This window comes from Betta splendens, chromosome 17, assembly GCF_900634795.4.
Source record: "Betta splendens chromosome 17, fBetSpl5.4, whole genome shotgun sequence".
Lineage (NCBI taxonomy): Eukaryota > Metazoa > Chordata > Actinopteri > Anabantiformes > Osphronemidae > Betta > Betta splendens.
Window position 1 is genome coordinate 1,310,835 of NC_040897.2, and position 16,023 is coordinate 1,326,857.

A 16,023-nucleotide genomic window follows, 5' to 3' on the forward strand; every position below is an offset into this window, starting at 1 on the left:
TGCTGTCGGACTAATTCCCTTAAGACGTCCAGAAGCAGGAAGTGATCAAATGAGTGCAGAGAAGAGAAGAACGCGTGAGCGAGGAAGGAAACGTCAATGGGTTGAACTGTAAACCTGGTGTGACTGCAGGTGCATCGAGGACTACAAGCGCGGGCCGGATGGAAGGTCGTGCCTGCCGCTGTCTGAAGCCTGCACCGAGGGCCTGGACTGCAGCGAGGCCGCAGACGTCCCCGCCAACCAGACCGTGTTCGGAGACCTCTTCTACGGCTACAACAACCACAGCAAAGAGAGCACAGCGGGGCAGATCCTCAAAGCCACCTTCAGGTAAGCACGTGGGCCGTGGTTCTGCCATTTGGGTCTCAGCAGGACAGCGGTTGGGCAGGATTTAGAGAGACCTGTGAGCTGTGGACTCAGTGCTGACATTCATCACAGAACTGTGTTAGTGCTTTGGACACAGGCTTCATGGTGGAGTTACAGTATCGCAAACGTTTTCATCCAACACACAACTCTGCTAGTACAATTGTAATACATTAATGCAATGATTATGGGCTGATCTTTTTTAAGGATTTGCCATCTTTATTGATGACATTCAGTGGTTGATGGACGCTGTGGTGGACGTAATTGGTTCAACTCTGACCTGACTCTGTGTTTGAGGGTTGGAGAAGAAAACATGGTTCTTTTCAACTGCAATTTGACAGAATAGCAGCAATATAGTTAATCTTACTTTGTCCACCTACTGTAACTGCAAACTGTCACCACCAAGTTGCTGCACATTGTTCTGACACAACTTCTGTGGACAATAAGAGCAAAAGGCTGGAAAGCCATTGTGTGCATTATGCAAAATGTGACCACAATAACAGTGTGGTTGGTTTAAACGTATATTGGCCTGAAAAGTTGTGTGTGTCCTTCAAAAAGATGAAAAGATGATTTGGGCACGAACACGTCCTGCTCCATGGGACTCAGATCTGCACACACAAACACGCGCAGAGCAATAATTAAAACCAGCTGCGGATGCGGAGGCGTCTCCAGATACAGGTCACAGTTTGCTGCAGGTGCAGGAGAGGATCTGTCAGAAAAGTGGCATAATTAGACCCACAGACATCAATCTCCATGCACTCCTCAAGACCATGACGGCGTTGGAACTCCTGCATCCATCCAGTAACAAGGCTGCTGTGTCAGAGCACAAATAAAACACAGCCCTGCGCAGCTCCGCAGTAACAGCCATTATGTGGCGTGGAGGCACACAAACCAGCCAATAAGCTAATCGATGGCTTTCATAAAATGGTTAATAGACACACTTGCAAAATGTTGCTAATAAAAACAAATCTCATTATCCCGTTTGCAGTTAAAGTGGCATTTCCCATATTAAACAAGCGGTCGTACAGAAGTACCAGAGGGAGAAGGAGACCCAACGATAAACAAATGATACGTTGCTTATTTATTCAAACAAATGTCCTCCATCGGGAGCCTTATTTAATTTACCTTCCATTTAGATATTAAGATAGCGCTCGCTGCCACACTCCCCAAAGAACATGGCTGTCTGTCTGTTTGTGTGGTATTGGCTGAGCATCAGGCCCCACGGCTCCTTAAGGAAGGAGGTGGCTTAAATCACTCAACCACAATGTAGAATCAGAGGGTGGATGTGTCACATCGCGGCGTGTTTTATGTCAACTTCCTCTGTGTTCACTAATAATAGTAATATCATCACTGTCAGAGGTCGTTCTATATAAAGTATGAGACGTTTGTCCTAGTATTAGCCAAGCGCTCGCCAATGAAAGAGTACTAAAATCAAAAGCCTCGCATCAGCTGTGGATGTTGCATACTGGGCCGCAGGTCCAGAGAGATGCTGTGGCTCTTTGAGAGTCTCTACAAGTTTGATGTAGTTATTCATGCTCTTTGAGCGTCGCTAATTATTGCTGTCCACATGCTGCAATGATTTCCACTAAACCCAGGAAGCAGAAGGTCGGGAAAGTCATCTGTGGCCCAGAAATTTAATTTGGACCACGCATGGTTTCTGCTGCCGGAGGCAACGCACCTAGTGATCCACCACTGGAGTGGGGGGGAGCAAGAAAGTTAATATCATTAAGAATCGAAATCTCTAATGCTCTGATCTCATTTGAAAGTGCTTGTGAATGGAGAGCTGGGTCTGAGGCCGACTTTGAAAAGCATCAAATCCTTCCTGTTTTGATGAGGTGGTGGAGGAGGAGGAGACTCTTCTGGGAGCCATGCTTAATGCAAGATGTAATTACAAGAGATGGCGGCAGATGAATTAAAACTGACCGGCAGCCTATGTGCCCAAATTAAATCTAAGTGGACCAGACGAAAGCCTGAATGTAAAATAAACATTGAGAAATGTTTCTGCGGCGAGTGTTGGAAGAGTTTTCTGACGGCTCAGTGAAAACAGAGTTTGTCTTGGTAGATTTTAAAAAAAGGCTCCTATTAGATCCCGTATTTGTTGTAATAAGCCGTAAAATGCAGCGTAGTAAGTGGAGTAGCTGCTACAAGGGTGATCATCAGATAAATCCACCTCTGAATTCTGTTCCAATGACTCATGTGCTCTCAGATTCGTCAGAGAGAAACCGTTCAGGCTTCATTAATTCTAGCGCTAAGCAGTGCCCAGCTATGGCGAACTGCAGTTAGCTCTCGATGGGCGTAGGCTCATGTTAGCATCGGCCGTCTCCTGAGGTTGGTTCATGAAACACCCACATTAGACTGGATCCCAACTCTCTGCTGCAGGAAGATTCTCATTTATCTTGTTCTTTTGGCTGAACATGAGTAACTGGACCAATCTGGATGCATGTACTGTATCATTTCCACCTCCAGGCGTCGTAAAGTACAGTCATTTCCACATCTGTGATGTCTCTCGGCCAAATGACCAAACCAAACAAGGACAAATGGTTCAGATGATGATGGAGCAGGTGGAGGCTTCTCAGGATTCATTTCATCCAACCATCAAATGGTATTGGACGGATTAAACAATGGGTAAACAGGTCATAATAAACAGGTATTTGTTGAACACAAGGTTCATTACCTTTATCTGATCAAACGTCTTCTTGTTAATATTATAAATGATAGTTTTAACAAATTTCTACAAATTTTCTTTCTATATCAACTGTTAACACACTATAACTAAAGATATGCAGAAAAGGTTGAGGCTGTTGAGCCCACTTTGAAGCTCAGACCTATTCATGCATGTAACACTGTAGATGTGCAGCCGCTGCTTGTTTTTCACAGTGACACAGACGTGCTTGAATTTGTCAACTACGGCAAAATCTTTCGTTTGGTTCGAACCAAGCCCTAATTTAGAATAGACTGCCAGTGGAATGTGTGCTGTTGGTGGACATTTGAAGCTAAGACAAAACATCCTCCACTCATTAACAGGAGCTCCAGTGGGAGAACCCCTCATGACTCGGGGCCATTTCAGTGGCAGCTTCGATGCGCAGTGAAAGCACATTGAGGCTCCGTATCCGTTAGATGCACTGTTTGCCCTTGAGGGAAACTAGTGAGAGAAACCAACAGAGGGAGCGAAACGGAACCCGTGTGTGACGTTCACTGGCTCCTCTTCAAAAGCCTCGGCCCCACTGCTCTGGAGCGGCACAAAGCATCTGTTTCTGCAGCCAGAGAAGGGAAGCATCACGTTTTAATCATGCTTATTCATCAGCGCAGGCTTCTTTATTAATCAGCTGCAGCACAAGCTTTGCTTTGGAAGTGACTCTATTTTCTTCCTTCTCTTTCTCTTCTTTGTGTTTTCTGCTCTTTACATCTTGTTTTTTTTCTCCTAAACCCTGTGCTCGTCTACAGAAATTTAAATACTGTAACATGCAGCTTCTATGAATTTCTATGAAACTGAATTGACTTCTGAGTGTTATTCATATGTTGGAGAAGGCTTCCAGTTTTTCCTGCCTGGTGTCAGGGCGTCGTAGATGACGGACCCACAGGCACAGCAGAAACAAGCTTGAGTGGTGATAAGAAAGGGGTTTCTTCAGAAAGGCAGGGTCAGAGTCAGGCAAGCTCATGTACAGTACAGCGGGTCAGTTCTGTGGACAGACAGGGCTCATCAACGCTGGCAGAGATTACAGTAGCGTTCAGCACAGGCAGAATAACGAGCGGCTTCGGACGTTCTCACGCCATTCAATGGTCATTATCAGTGGTTATCAGCCCATACGTATGAGCCGGTAGGTGCCCATCTACCTGCTGGCAGCGGTGAATAGGTGCAGTAGGTCCTCGTCATTGATTCGTAAGGTTGATCACGGCTCAGATGATTTAACCAGCAGAGTCAGTGGGGGCGCTGTTGAGCGGTTGTTGTTCCGACGGGAGGATCGAAGTTTTTGATTTTGATTTATTAGCGAGCATAACTTAGCAAGTATCGAGCGGTGTTTTGTTAGCTAACTGTAACCCTAACCCCCCACCCGTTATCTAGCCCTAACCCTAACCACAATAACCTCTAAAGCTGCTTAACATAGCAACTTAGCTAGCTGTTAGCTGTTAGCGAGGAGGCAGAGCAGGCACCTACTGGCCCGTACGAATGCGCTGATAAGTTCTGATCAGCCCATTCGTTATGGCTGATAACATCCGAAGCGGGTGGAATAACGTGCAGGGTCGTTACCACACACGCACACAAACACACACGGACAAACACACACGCACACACACGCACGCACACACACACACGCACAAACACACGCACGCACGCACACACCCACACACACACACACACACACACGCACGCACGCACACACACACACACACATACACACACACACCCACACACGCACAAACACACACGCACAAACACACACACACGTACACACACGCACAAACACACACACGCACACACACGCACAAACACACACACGCACGCACAAACGCACGCACGCACACACACACACACACACACACACACACGCACACACACACACGCACAAACACACACGCACAAACACACACACACACGTACACGCACGCACAAACACACACACGCACACACACGCACAAACACACACACACACGCACACACACGCACGCACGCACATACACACGCAAACACACACACGCACACACACACACACACGCACGCATACACACGCGTTTATTCTTTCCAGCCCTGAGATGCCAGTTATTTATTTATTTATACATCTATGAAGGGGAATTCTCCTCCGACTCCTGCGCTGGACGCTTCCCTTTCATTACAAACCCGCGGCGTATTTATATTATTTATAACGTCCTCTCCTGGGTGGAATCCGCTCCTATCAGTGTTCCTGGCAGCAGAGCGCCACATCATTGTGGACACAAAGCGATGTGCGACGTGGGCCCACGTGCAGGAAGGAGGACGCGCTATCGCAGGCGTCTCCCTCAGATAGTGACGATATCTGGGTTCTCAGCGCAGAGCACGGAGGGGTCTGTTCTCCTGTGGGAGGGGGCGCTGGTCCCAGTATGAGATGGTGAAACGCTCACCTCCTCCCTCCCCTAATATTGTTCTCAACCTGGCGACTGCTGAGAGCAGTGATGAAGACCACGCCTCCAGCTCAGACCCCACAGACGCCGCGTTGGGCGGCGCCGGCCCTTTTTCTGCCGCGTCCCATCGCTTCCACAGATCCCACAGAGCACCTTGACTGACTGTGGGCCATTGTGACGGACATCCAGCCAGCGTGAAGGCGCGGCAGTCTGGCGCCCGTCTGCGTTGTCACGTCTGAATCATCAACAGGTGGCTGCTCCACGCGGCGCCGTCAATGGAGACACGCGTTCCTGAGTTTGGGCCGAAGCAAACGTGGCTCCCACAAACTGCCCCAGATGAATGATGATGACTTACAGTACGGTGCCAGATGGCTGTTAAATCTTCATCATCTAAACAAACGAACAATAAAAATGTTAGACTCCAGCTCAGTGAAGGGCACTTGGCCTATATTCCATTTACTATCAATGCAGAGGGAAAATGCTTTTCATAATCAGATGTCTGGTTGTTAAATCCTCTTCGCGTGCACTTTGATGAAGTGACAGCCAAACAGCTGCAATTACTGCCTCGCCACATTCCATGTTCTTCAACTTTAACCTTGTCGAGTGGATTGTATGGACTGCAGCGCTGCACATTCTCCCTTCCAGCTCCTCATCAGCCCTCACGTCGCTGCATGGAGGAGCCTGTGACCGTCCTACTGTTCATGTAGAATCTGACTGTTTCAGAGCAGATCACACGTACAGTTATATAAATGTGGAACAGACGCTCACGAGCAGTGCTTTAAAGCGATGTGTGTCCAACATGGTCACGTGGAACGTCACTCCTCATCACTGGCAGGTGGACGGAGCTTTAATGCATCTTTAGGTGCCTCGACCCCTAATGAGGTAGGAGGTGACGCTTCCCAGACTGATGCAGCTCGGTTCCTAATGGATGTGTGTGTGGCAGCGCCATCGACAACACAGAGCATCAGGTCACGACTGAAACGGATGAAACCAGCAGCACCGGAGGAAGCGGCAGGTGCTGAAGATGCAACTCATGGAGCAGTGATGCTGTGACTTAAAGGAAAGTCCTCCCAAACAGCAGAGGAGCTTTGTCTCACATCACCAGCGCTTCCTGTTGTTTCCTCGTTCTAATTACAGTTCCTCCGCCGGCCTCGCCTTCGCGGCGCAAGGAAATGTCATGTGAACGCTGGTAATTTTACACTGCAGCCACTGGCTTCTGTTGTTCCCAAAGCTGTGACTTTCCCGACGGCAGCACTTTGCAATTTGTAAATATTTGTTTCCAGTCTCTCCCACAGCCGAGTCTCAGAGCGCTGCACGAATCAAACGGTGCATTACGCGTGGTGCATCTGAAGCGAGGAGACCTTTCTGCCTAATGACCACCATGGGCGCGTTTTAAAGGGACGTATCACAGGATTTTAATAAAAACCGTCTCAAACGGAAGGAGCGTCCACTTAGTATGAATGACATTCACTTAATTTAATATCTGGTGTCTGATACGGCGACTTAAAGGAAATATAACCAGTGTTCAGTTCAGGAAGTGCTCATTTGATGGGACGAGTCACTCGTATTTCCACCTATTTTCAGCAGAAAAGCTGTGATGAATTTGTGCCGTACCTGCCTGGTGCCACAGGCCGACAGCGTTAGTGACTGTTTGGTGAATACAGTGCAACATTAACAGCAGGAGAGCAACTGCTAAAGAAAAGGACAGGACGAGAACAGGCACACACTCAGAAGACCTGAAATTCATGGACTTAACGGAAAATTACAGCAGCAAGACAAAATTGCCTGTAATGGAGCTGTCCTATTTATGAGGATGCTTGAATAGAAAAGTAAGAAGTTACATTAACATCACATGGGGATAGAAGAGGTACAAGAGCACTCTTTGGTGTGGTCCTTCTCTTTTAGACCAAATTTAATGAAACTCGATGTTTGGATTCAGCCTGCTTCGACTTCAGTCCACGACTCAGTAGCGACACACATTCTGAACGTCTGTGCAGAGCTGTGTTCAGACTGTGTCATAAAAACGGGATTTCTGAAGCGCTCACGTCCACGTTACTCAGCTGCATCATTAAAGCCTGGCATCAGGACGACTCTGCTGTCACGGCCTCCACCGCTGCATCAGGACGTGTGGAGGTGCCGCCTCCGTGGATCTGCTGGTTCCCGCCGTCATTATGCTCGATTAGGTCTCAAAGCAAAAGCCTGGAACTTCGCAAAGTGTTTCCTGGTTCTTTATCCCACTCCTGCACCTCGAGGGATCATGAGAAAGGCTCTGCTTGTGCTGAAACATGTTTTGCAGCAGCTACATGAGTCCCAGCAGAGCCGTGCATGCAGCCGAGCGTCACGGCACCTCGGCCCGGTTCCTCCTTCAGCGCCTCTCAGGTCCAGTTCTGGCGGCTTTTTGAGTCTTTGACGTTAGTGAGAAGCAGTTAAATTTGCAATAAGGAACCATTGGCACATACTATAGCTTAGTGGCAGGGAAATCATAGTGACTGAACGGCCTGTAGACGGTCCACTCATAAGGAAACTGTCATTGTGGACACGACCCTAGTTACTGTGCAACTACAGTATTAATTAGGATTAAAATGCAGCATCTAAACAGATTGAAATAGAATTCAAAACATTTTCTGCCTTAATTGAATGTTTTTATGGGTGAATTGCGGAAAATTAAACAATTGATAATGGCATTATTGACTGTTTCCCAGTGAGAGCTAATACTTTTCAGGGCTTAGCTGTCCAAACTGGGAATAAAAACTCTATTCTGTCCTAATGAATTTCATTTTTCATCCCCAGTGAGTTGTTTCTCAACCAGAATTGAGTGAGTTAAATTTCCAAACATTATGCAGTATTTAGACGTTTTAATTGTTTGTCCTGTTGAATGATCCAACCCTGTCATCAAATTAGCATCAACACTGACTGCACTGTGTTATTACATGTTTACAACATGGTCACAGGAAGTCAGGATTTGTCTTCACATTCGTTTTAGATTTGTTTCGTCTTTGTTTAAAAGCCTTTGTTAGCAATAAACTAGAAATTGATAATAATATTCTTTTTGGCGGAGTTGGAGCAAAGAAATGCATTAAAGGACAGTTTTTATTCAAGTATAACATTTGTACAAAATATTGGGCTAGTGTCAAAATACTAAGGTGAATGTGCAATGCAGCATGAGTCAAATGTAGATATATTCTCATAAGCTTCGGTCCTCAGACACCTCGGTGACTTGACTTACTGATTTATTGAAGCCATTCTGTTGTGAAACCTTGTTGTGAACCTAACTGGCATTGAGACAAAGAGTGATGGAGTGGACAGAATGAGTGAGTTCAACCAAGAGTCACTGGCAGCAACAGATAAATGAGGACGTGAGCCCACGGACTGAAGATGAGTCATGTTGCAGCAGAACAATCAACTAATGAAAAATGACTTGCTTAATGTGAGACTTTGTCTCTTCTTTATACCCCACAGTCCTGCAGGATTCTTACTCTGTATTGATTCCCCTTAATGATCTTCTGCACAATCTGCTTCTTATAAAAAACACTTATTTATTCATCTTTGATCTCCTCCATTACGTCTCTCCTCTCACTACTTTGCTTTCGTATCCATTAGCACATGAAGAAGGTTATTTCAAAATGAGCCCTTTTCTGTGGAACATATGTTGAAATCTCAAAACTAAATGCTTATGAGAGCAAAAATGTCATGAAGATCCCTAAGTATACTGTAAAATCAATCAAATGAATCCCTCCCTTTCAGGTGTTTCAGAATGTGGTTCAAAGAGCTGCACTGTCAGTCGGTACAGTAGGTGCTTTACTTCTTGCAGTTCCCTGTTTGTGTCATCATCATCATCATCATCATCATCATCATCATCATCATCATCATCATCATCATCATCATCATATTGTTTGTGGTCAAGAAAACATGACTGACTTCAACAATCAAAGCATTGCCTCAGAAGAACAACAAGCAAAAGAGAAGAACACAGCACCTAGGTCCTACTGTCAGCAGGGAACCAGTGGAGGTGTGATTGTGTGGGGGGGTTTCCTGGTGGCTGAGGCCCGTCTGGCTCCAGCGGCGCAGTCACTTCCCCACTGAGTCGATGGTCTCTGTTGCAACAGGACAATGACACAAAGACACCTCGAGGTTGTGTAGCAGCTGTTGGTCCATTAATAAGGAGTGATGCATCAGACCATCAGATGACCTGGCCTCCACTGCCACTCGCCCTGAATCTGAATGAGTTGCTTTGGGACGAGTCGGCCGGAGAGAGAGAGAGAGGGAGGGAGAGCGAGAGAGAGAGAGAGACAGAGAGAGGGGGAGAGAGAGAGAGAGAGGGAGGGAGAGCGAGAGAGAGAGAGAGAGACAGAGATAGAGAGGGAGGGAGAGCGAGAGAGAGAGAGAGACAGAGACAGAGGGGGGGGGGGACAGAGAGAGAGACAGAGAGAGAGAGAGAGGGGAGAGAGAGAGAGAGAAAGAGGGAGAGGGAGAGAGGGAGAGAAAGAGAGAGAGAGAGAGAGAGAGTCATGACAGGGGGGGGGGGAGACAGAGAGAGAGACAGAGAGAGAGAGAGAGGGAGAGAGAGAGAGAGAAAGAGGGAGAGGGAGAGAGGGAGAGAAAGAGAGAGAGAGAGAGAAGAGAGAGAGAGAGAGAGAGAGACAGAGAGACAGAGTCATGACAGAGGTGGAAAAGCTGTCACAGAAACAGGAGGGTTCTCGTTATTCATTTTGCAGTGTTGAGCCTGATTTTCACGTCCACCACACCTTGTTACAGTAGTGTTGACCACTTGTGTTGACTTAAACAGATGCAGGTTGATTCCTGCTCTGTGTCTATCACAGCCCATTGTTCCTGACGAACTGTTTATGGCGTCTGTGGTGTCAGTTTTTTATCAGGCAGCAGTCAAACCCCCCCATGCGTCCTGGTCGGCGTCGCACACGGCAATGATCTGCCTCCATCACGTACGCTATTTATAGTTCGCCCTTAAGCCCAGCTTTACGGAGTAATAAACGGCAAAGGTGAACAGACAACAAGCGCATGTGCGTAAACAGAACAAATCTAGGCAAAGACAAGTAGTTGATTTATCTGCCGTTCAGTGACATAACTGAGGTCTTATCAGATATTACAGAGCCCCGTCGTTGGGCTTCAGTCCAACCACACGGCTTCACATTCTCATGCAGCGTCTGACTCTGCTGGAGTTGCACCGTTACTGAAACATCTGGGGAAAAAGGGAAACATTGCTGTGTTTCTACCCAGTAGTTCTGCAACAGTGTGATATGAGCTACTAGCGAATGCTTTGTTAATCAGAGACCCCTCCTTCCCCCCCCCCCCCCCACCAGGCAGAAGAACTTTGCCCGAGGCATTGAGCAGCAGCTCCCAGATGGAATGGTGGTGGCGTCGGTGCCAACAGAGGTTCAGTGCCACGAGGAGCTGTCGGACCCCGTGCCCGACCCAGAATACCTCACAGGTACCGACCATATTTCACACACATCTGTCCTCTGGAGTTCCGTCACTGGACTTGCAAAATCATGAAACTCAACTTTTTAGAGCTTGGGAGTCGAATAGTTTATCATATATGATGTGGAATGAGCGCTGACTCTGCTTAAACAGTATCTGCCAGTGAGTGGGGTCCTTTATAAATTATCACGTCACAGAATCATTCTGATGATGACTGACCTCTTCACACAAAGAATCCATTATGTGAAACGCTAACACTGTTTCTGAAACAAGCCCAAAGTCTTCTAGCTTGATTGTAGCTTAGCTTCTCTTACACGTAGCTTTAGGAAGTTCCGCCTCAGCGTTGCAAACCTCACAATTACCGAATATTTGTGTTCCCACTTGACACAAATTCACCATGGACGCACATTTGCTGTTACACTCTTATATTCCCGCTGACGCACAACAGCAAACGTAATTCTAGACAAAAGCAGAGTTTCATTTTTCTGGCTGTAAACCTAATCTAACACATACAAGGCCTTGTGCCTTTACTGAAGCATTTGCTCATACACAAACATTAGGTGCGTCTGTACAATCTGTCAGAACCCTTTCACACTTAAGTAAGTGCACACAAATATTCTATAAACATTTTAGAAACTTTGCCTGAACTGCACAGCCATTGTTTTAGTCGCATCTAGTTGCTCAGAAAAAAAAAAGTGGGCTGAAGATGAAAGTACGATTCTTACAATTTTATCACATGATCAGTTCCACTTATCTCCTATAGACTTTTCTTTTGTATTTCGTTGCCTGTGCGTGCAGGTGCATCACAACTGAGGCAGAATGCACTCGAACGGAGCTGAGAAAAATTGGTGTTGATGATTAAGTCTGCATTCAGTGTTTTCACGCCGCCGTGAAGTATTGACCCACATTGCAGAGACTGGAGGCGCTAAACACAATGGTGTTTTGGTGCCTGGTCAGCATGTGGCTGGGATTTCACTTATCTAAAGCATACAGTCAGAGATGAGTGCAGCCCTTTGGTTGAAGGAGTGAATGGCAGGCTTTACTCATTTACATGTCTGCTCAATATTAGATACAGAGATTAGATACATCAGTCAGTTATTGAACAACACATGGAAGCGCTAGTGTGGAGCAAATAGCTTAAAGACCAAAGATGTGTATCATTCATGTGGGTGCCTCACTATCCACCAGGTTCCACCTCTTCTTCCTGAGTATTTGATTGCCTACCTGAATAGAATAAAATGTCAGCCAGATAGAAAAGTTCCCCGTTAAGAACTACTCCGATTCAAAAAAAGCTGAAAATAATATTTCTCATATTACTTATCGGTGCTGGCATTTAATTTGTAGAACATGGAGCAATTTCATAAAGAGCAGACATCTGTAATGGAGAGGATATCCCTCTGCTCTGCCAGCTCAGGTAATAACATTTTTCATTCATGTTGGAGTGTGGAGAGTACGACAATAGAGGGTGTAAAATTAATAATTCCATTTCAGCATGTTTCTTGGAAATGCCTCATTTGGGCAACCTGCTGGCGAGGCTGATTCCAGGCACCTGTGGAACTGCCTCTGAATTGCCTTTCGAATGTGTAAAAGCCGCGGATGTGGGATGACTTTATCATTTATTGTTGCTAAAGCGGCAGCGATCCAAAGGCCAGCAGTTCAGAACCACCCCGTCTGAGGTTCCGTCCGAGGGGACGGACGATCCAATGACGGCAGAACGGCAGCGGGTCCACGCGGTGTTTATTGGGAACTTCAGAGGATATTAGAGCTGTCTAATCTAAATGGATCTTCTGCCGTCGCGTCCCCCAGCTCCTACGAACCCCCCCCCGCTACCTGCACGGCTCAAACCCTTTTATCCCGACGTCGCCTCCGGGCCCGGAGTGCACACGGGCCAGAACAGAGCAGCCGCTCTCCTCCTCTCAGCCTTTGTGTCGGGCTTTCGCTGCAGCAGCCATGGGCTTTATTGAAAAGTAATATCATGAATTGAGCTAGTTTCAAAGTATCCAGGAGGGCACCACAGTGTCTACGCTAGGGCACACGGCGCACATCTAGTCTGTTCCCAAGCCTTGAAGTGAACCCAAGCCTGAAAAAACGGCATGTGCAAAGATGTGAAATACGATCCTGCAGAAAACAGAAGAATTCTCAGATGAATCACCACAGCAGGACTTTTATTGTAAGTGGAGATGTTTGTGATGTTAAGTAAACAGCATCTGGGTCGTGGGCCAGTTCTAATAATGTCCCTCCAAGCGATGCAGAGGTATTAAAAGGAATGAAGGACTGAATCCACGGTGACCTTTGACCTTCCAAAACGTAAACCAGATCAAATCAGTGCGTGTTTATGCAGAATTCTGAAGATCACGGTGCAACTGTCTGTAGTGACTTAACATATGATGGTCCCAACCATGTGGGAAAAGTAGGACAAAGCTTAATCACACTGTGCGAGATAGATGAGGTAATTATTATCTGAGTTATTTCACATTTCTCTAAATAATCTATGTTCCAGGGTTTATATGCAAATGCAGCACTTGGTGCCTAACAGTAGCTTCCATCATGCGCCGCGGCTCCATTGTCGGTTTGCGTCAGGAGAGCATGCGCTGCCCTGCAGCTATTTTATATTTGAGACGTTTCTCCATAAACTGACACTGTTCCACTGCCTTGTCAGATATGATGCAAGTATCATATAAACGCCTCATGAAAGATGACAAGCGCTCACTCAATGTCCGTAAATGCACCCAGCAGTGCTTCAGGCATAGCAGATGTGTAATAGAGCAGAGGCCGTGTTTCACAGTATACAGTACAGGAGGAAGTTCTAGACTGTAACACCTCGCATGCATTTACACCTGTCCTCAGTGTCTGTCTTGTTTTGAGCCACAGCATAACTGCTGCAATTTCAGTTTCGTATTTGACGCATTCAAATGAATCATTATATATTATATGGCAAAACATTTAACATAAGTAGGTTATTGTTGGTTCTGAAGGCATCTCCTTTTATGATTCTACAGGGGAGCAGAGTATTAAATCATTACAAATACAGCCACTACCTTTCCATTATGTCTCTAAAACGTCTGAAATATCACAGCATTACATTAATAATCGGATTCATAATTGGTGTTGAACATTGATTTTTGTAAATTAACAAAATGCAGTGAATGAACAAAACACAAATGTAAATCAAATCAATATTTGCTGTTTCTACCTTTTCCTTTCAAACCAGCATCAGTTCTTATACGTAGGTGCGTTTGCACAGTCAAGTATGTGATCAACCAACCATTCCAAACAGGTGCTAATGATCACCAGCATCATCTGTGGTTATTTCTCCCCAGATGTTTGAAAAAAACAGCAGCCGAGTTCCTTCAACAACTGCGTGCGAGTGGTTTCAACACCAAATACTGATTTGATTTAGATTTGTCTTTTGTTTCTTTACTGTATTTTGTTTATTTATAAAAATAAATGTTTAACACCATTTTTCAAACGTTCTTTGTTTACAACATTGTTCCACACATGCACTGTACTGTATATTTATTACTAAATAGTATTTTTAATATTTATTTAATATCTTATCTATTATTATAATCATACATGGAAATATACACCAACCTTTGCAGTGGTGCTTTTTTATGTCTAATATTTTGAAAGTTTTTCGATTCAGAAATGCAACACAGTGGATTCTAAACTCTGGCTGCTTGAAACCCATATTACTGCAGCATCAGCATCACATTTCTGTCGTTTGTCTCAGTGGCCTTTTTGCATTTGTTGTGAGGTTACAACAAACAGGCCACTTTCTCTCACTGTTTTAGCAGTTGTTGATCGTTGTTCATATTTAGGCAGAGAAAATGTCCACACTGAAAGGTCTTTAAACTACAGTGATGCACAGCAGAAAGGATCTTTAATAGAATGACTTAAAACCAGTAGGTGTTTAAGGTGAATGCATAGAAATAGACCAGTTACTGAAAGGAACACAAGCTCAGTTGAGTAGTAGGACAGTGACGATGCTGACGGTTCACTTTGAGCAGAACTCCTCACCCGTTCAGGCCGTTTGTACTGATCACTGTCTTGGCCCTGCAGCACATGACATCATTCCTATGGCTTTTTAAACAGACGGCCCATCACACGCTCATCAGACTCATTCCCATAAACATTTCCTACCTCTCAGCTGTGTTGAGGCAGAGCAGAGCCTGTCTTGGCCTGGAGCTGCTGGCTGCGGCAGCGACAGCTCCGTGCTCGTGAACTCACCTGGGGCGTCGTCTCCCCTCACGGCACCTGTTCTCTGCCTCAGCGTTCCAGCGATCACGCGATCAGGAGCGCGGCTGGAGTTGATTTGAGCCTCAGCGAGCTGGCGCTGCCGCCTCCACCGCGTCCTGGCAGCATTAGCATTAGCATTAGCATTAGCGCTGAGCCTGCAGCTCATTGCGAGGCTCAGGTAATTGTCTGCGGGGTGGGACAACGTGCAGAGGCAGAACATCTGTTGAGCTGAGATGAACGCGTGCTGATGAACGCATGAACGCGTGCTGATGAACGCATGAACACGTGATGAGTGTGTGCTGATGAACACATGCTGATGAACACGTGCTGATGAACAAAAGAACGCATGCTGATGAACGCGTGCTGATGAACACGTGCTGCTGAACAAATGAACGCGTGCTGATGAAAGCATGAACACGTGCTAATGAGCGTGTGCTGATGAACGCATGCTGATGAAAATGTGCTGATGAACACGTGCTGCTGAACAAATGAACGCGTGCTGATGAAAGCATGAACACGTGCTAATGAGCGTGTGCTGATGAACGCATGCTGATGAAAATGTGCTGCTGAACACGTGCTGCTGAACAAATGAACGTGTGCTGATGAATGCATGAACGCGTGCTGATGAACGCGTGCTGATGAACGCAACACGTGATGAGCGTGTGCTGATGAACGCATAGTGATGAATACACGCTGATGAACCCGTGCTGATGAACGCATAAACGTGTGCTGATGAACGCTTGCTGATGAACGCATGAACGCGTGCTGATGAACACGCGCTGATGAACGTGCGCTGATGAACACGTGCTGATGAACACGTGCTGATGAACGCATGAACACGTGCTGATGAACGCATGAACGCATGCTGATGAGCGTGTGCTGATGAGCGTGTGC

The 16,023-nt window shown here is 46.2% G+C and overlaps 1 protein-coding gene across 4 annotated transcripts in view; it reads left to right on the top strand.

Moving 5' to 3' along the window:
• The window catches only part of astn1 (astrotactin 1), a 162,292-nt gene that overhangs the window by 126,677 nt on the left and 19,592 nt on the right, over positions 1 to 16,023 (top strand). For all 4 annotated transcript variants that reach the window (XM_029132985.3, XM_029132987.3, XM_029132988.3 and 1 more), the window contains 2 exons: positions 130 to 324; positions 10,773 to 10,900. In XM_029132985.3, the coding sequence (XP_028988818.2) occupies positions 130 to 324; positions 10,773 to 10,900 (323 nt within the window). The remainder of the gene's footprint in view (positions 1 to 129; positions 325 to 10,772; positions 10,901 to 16,023) is intronic.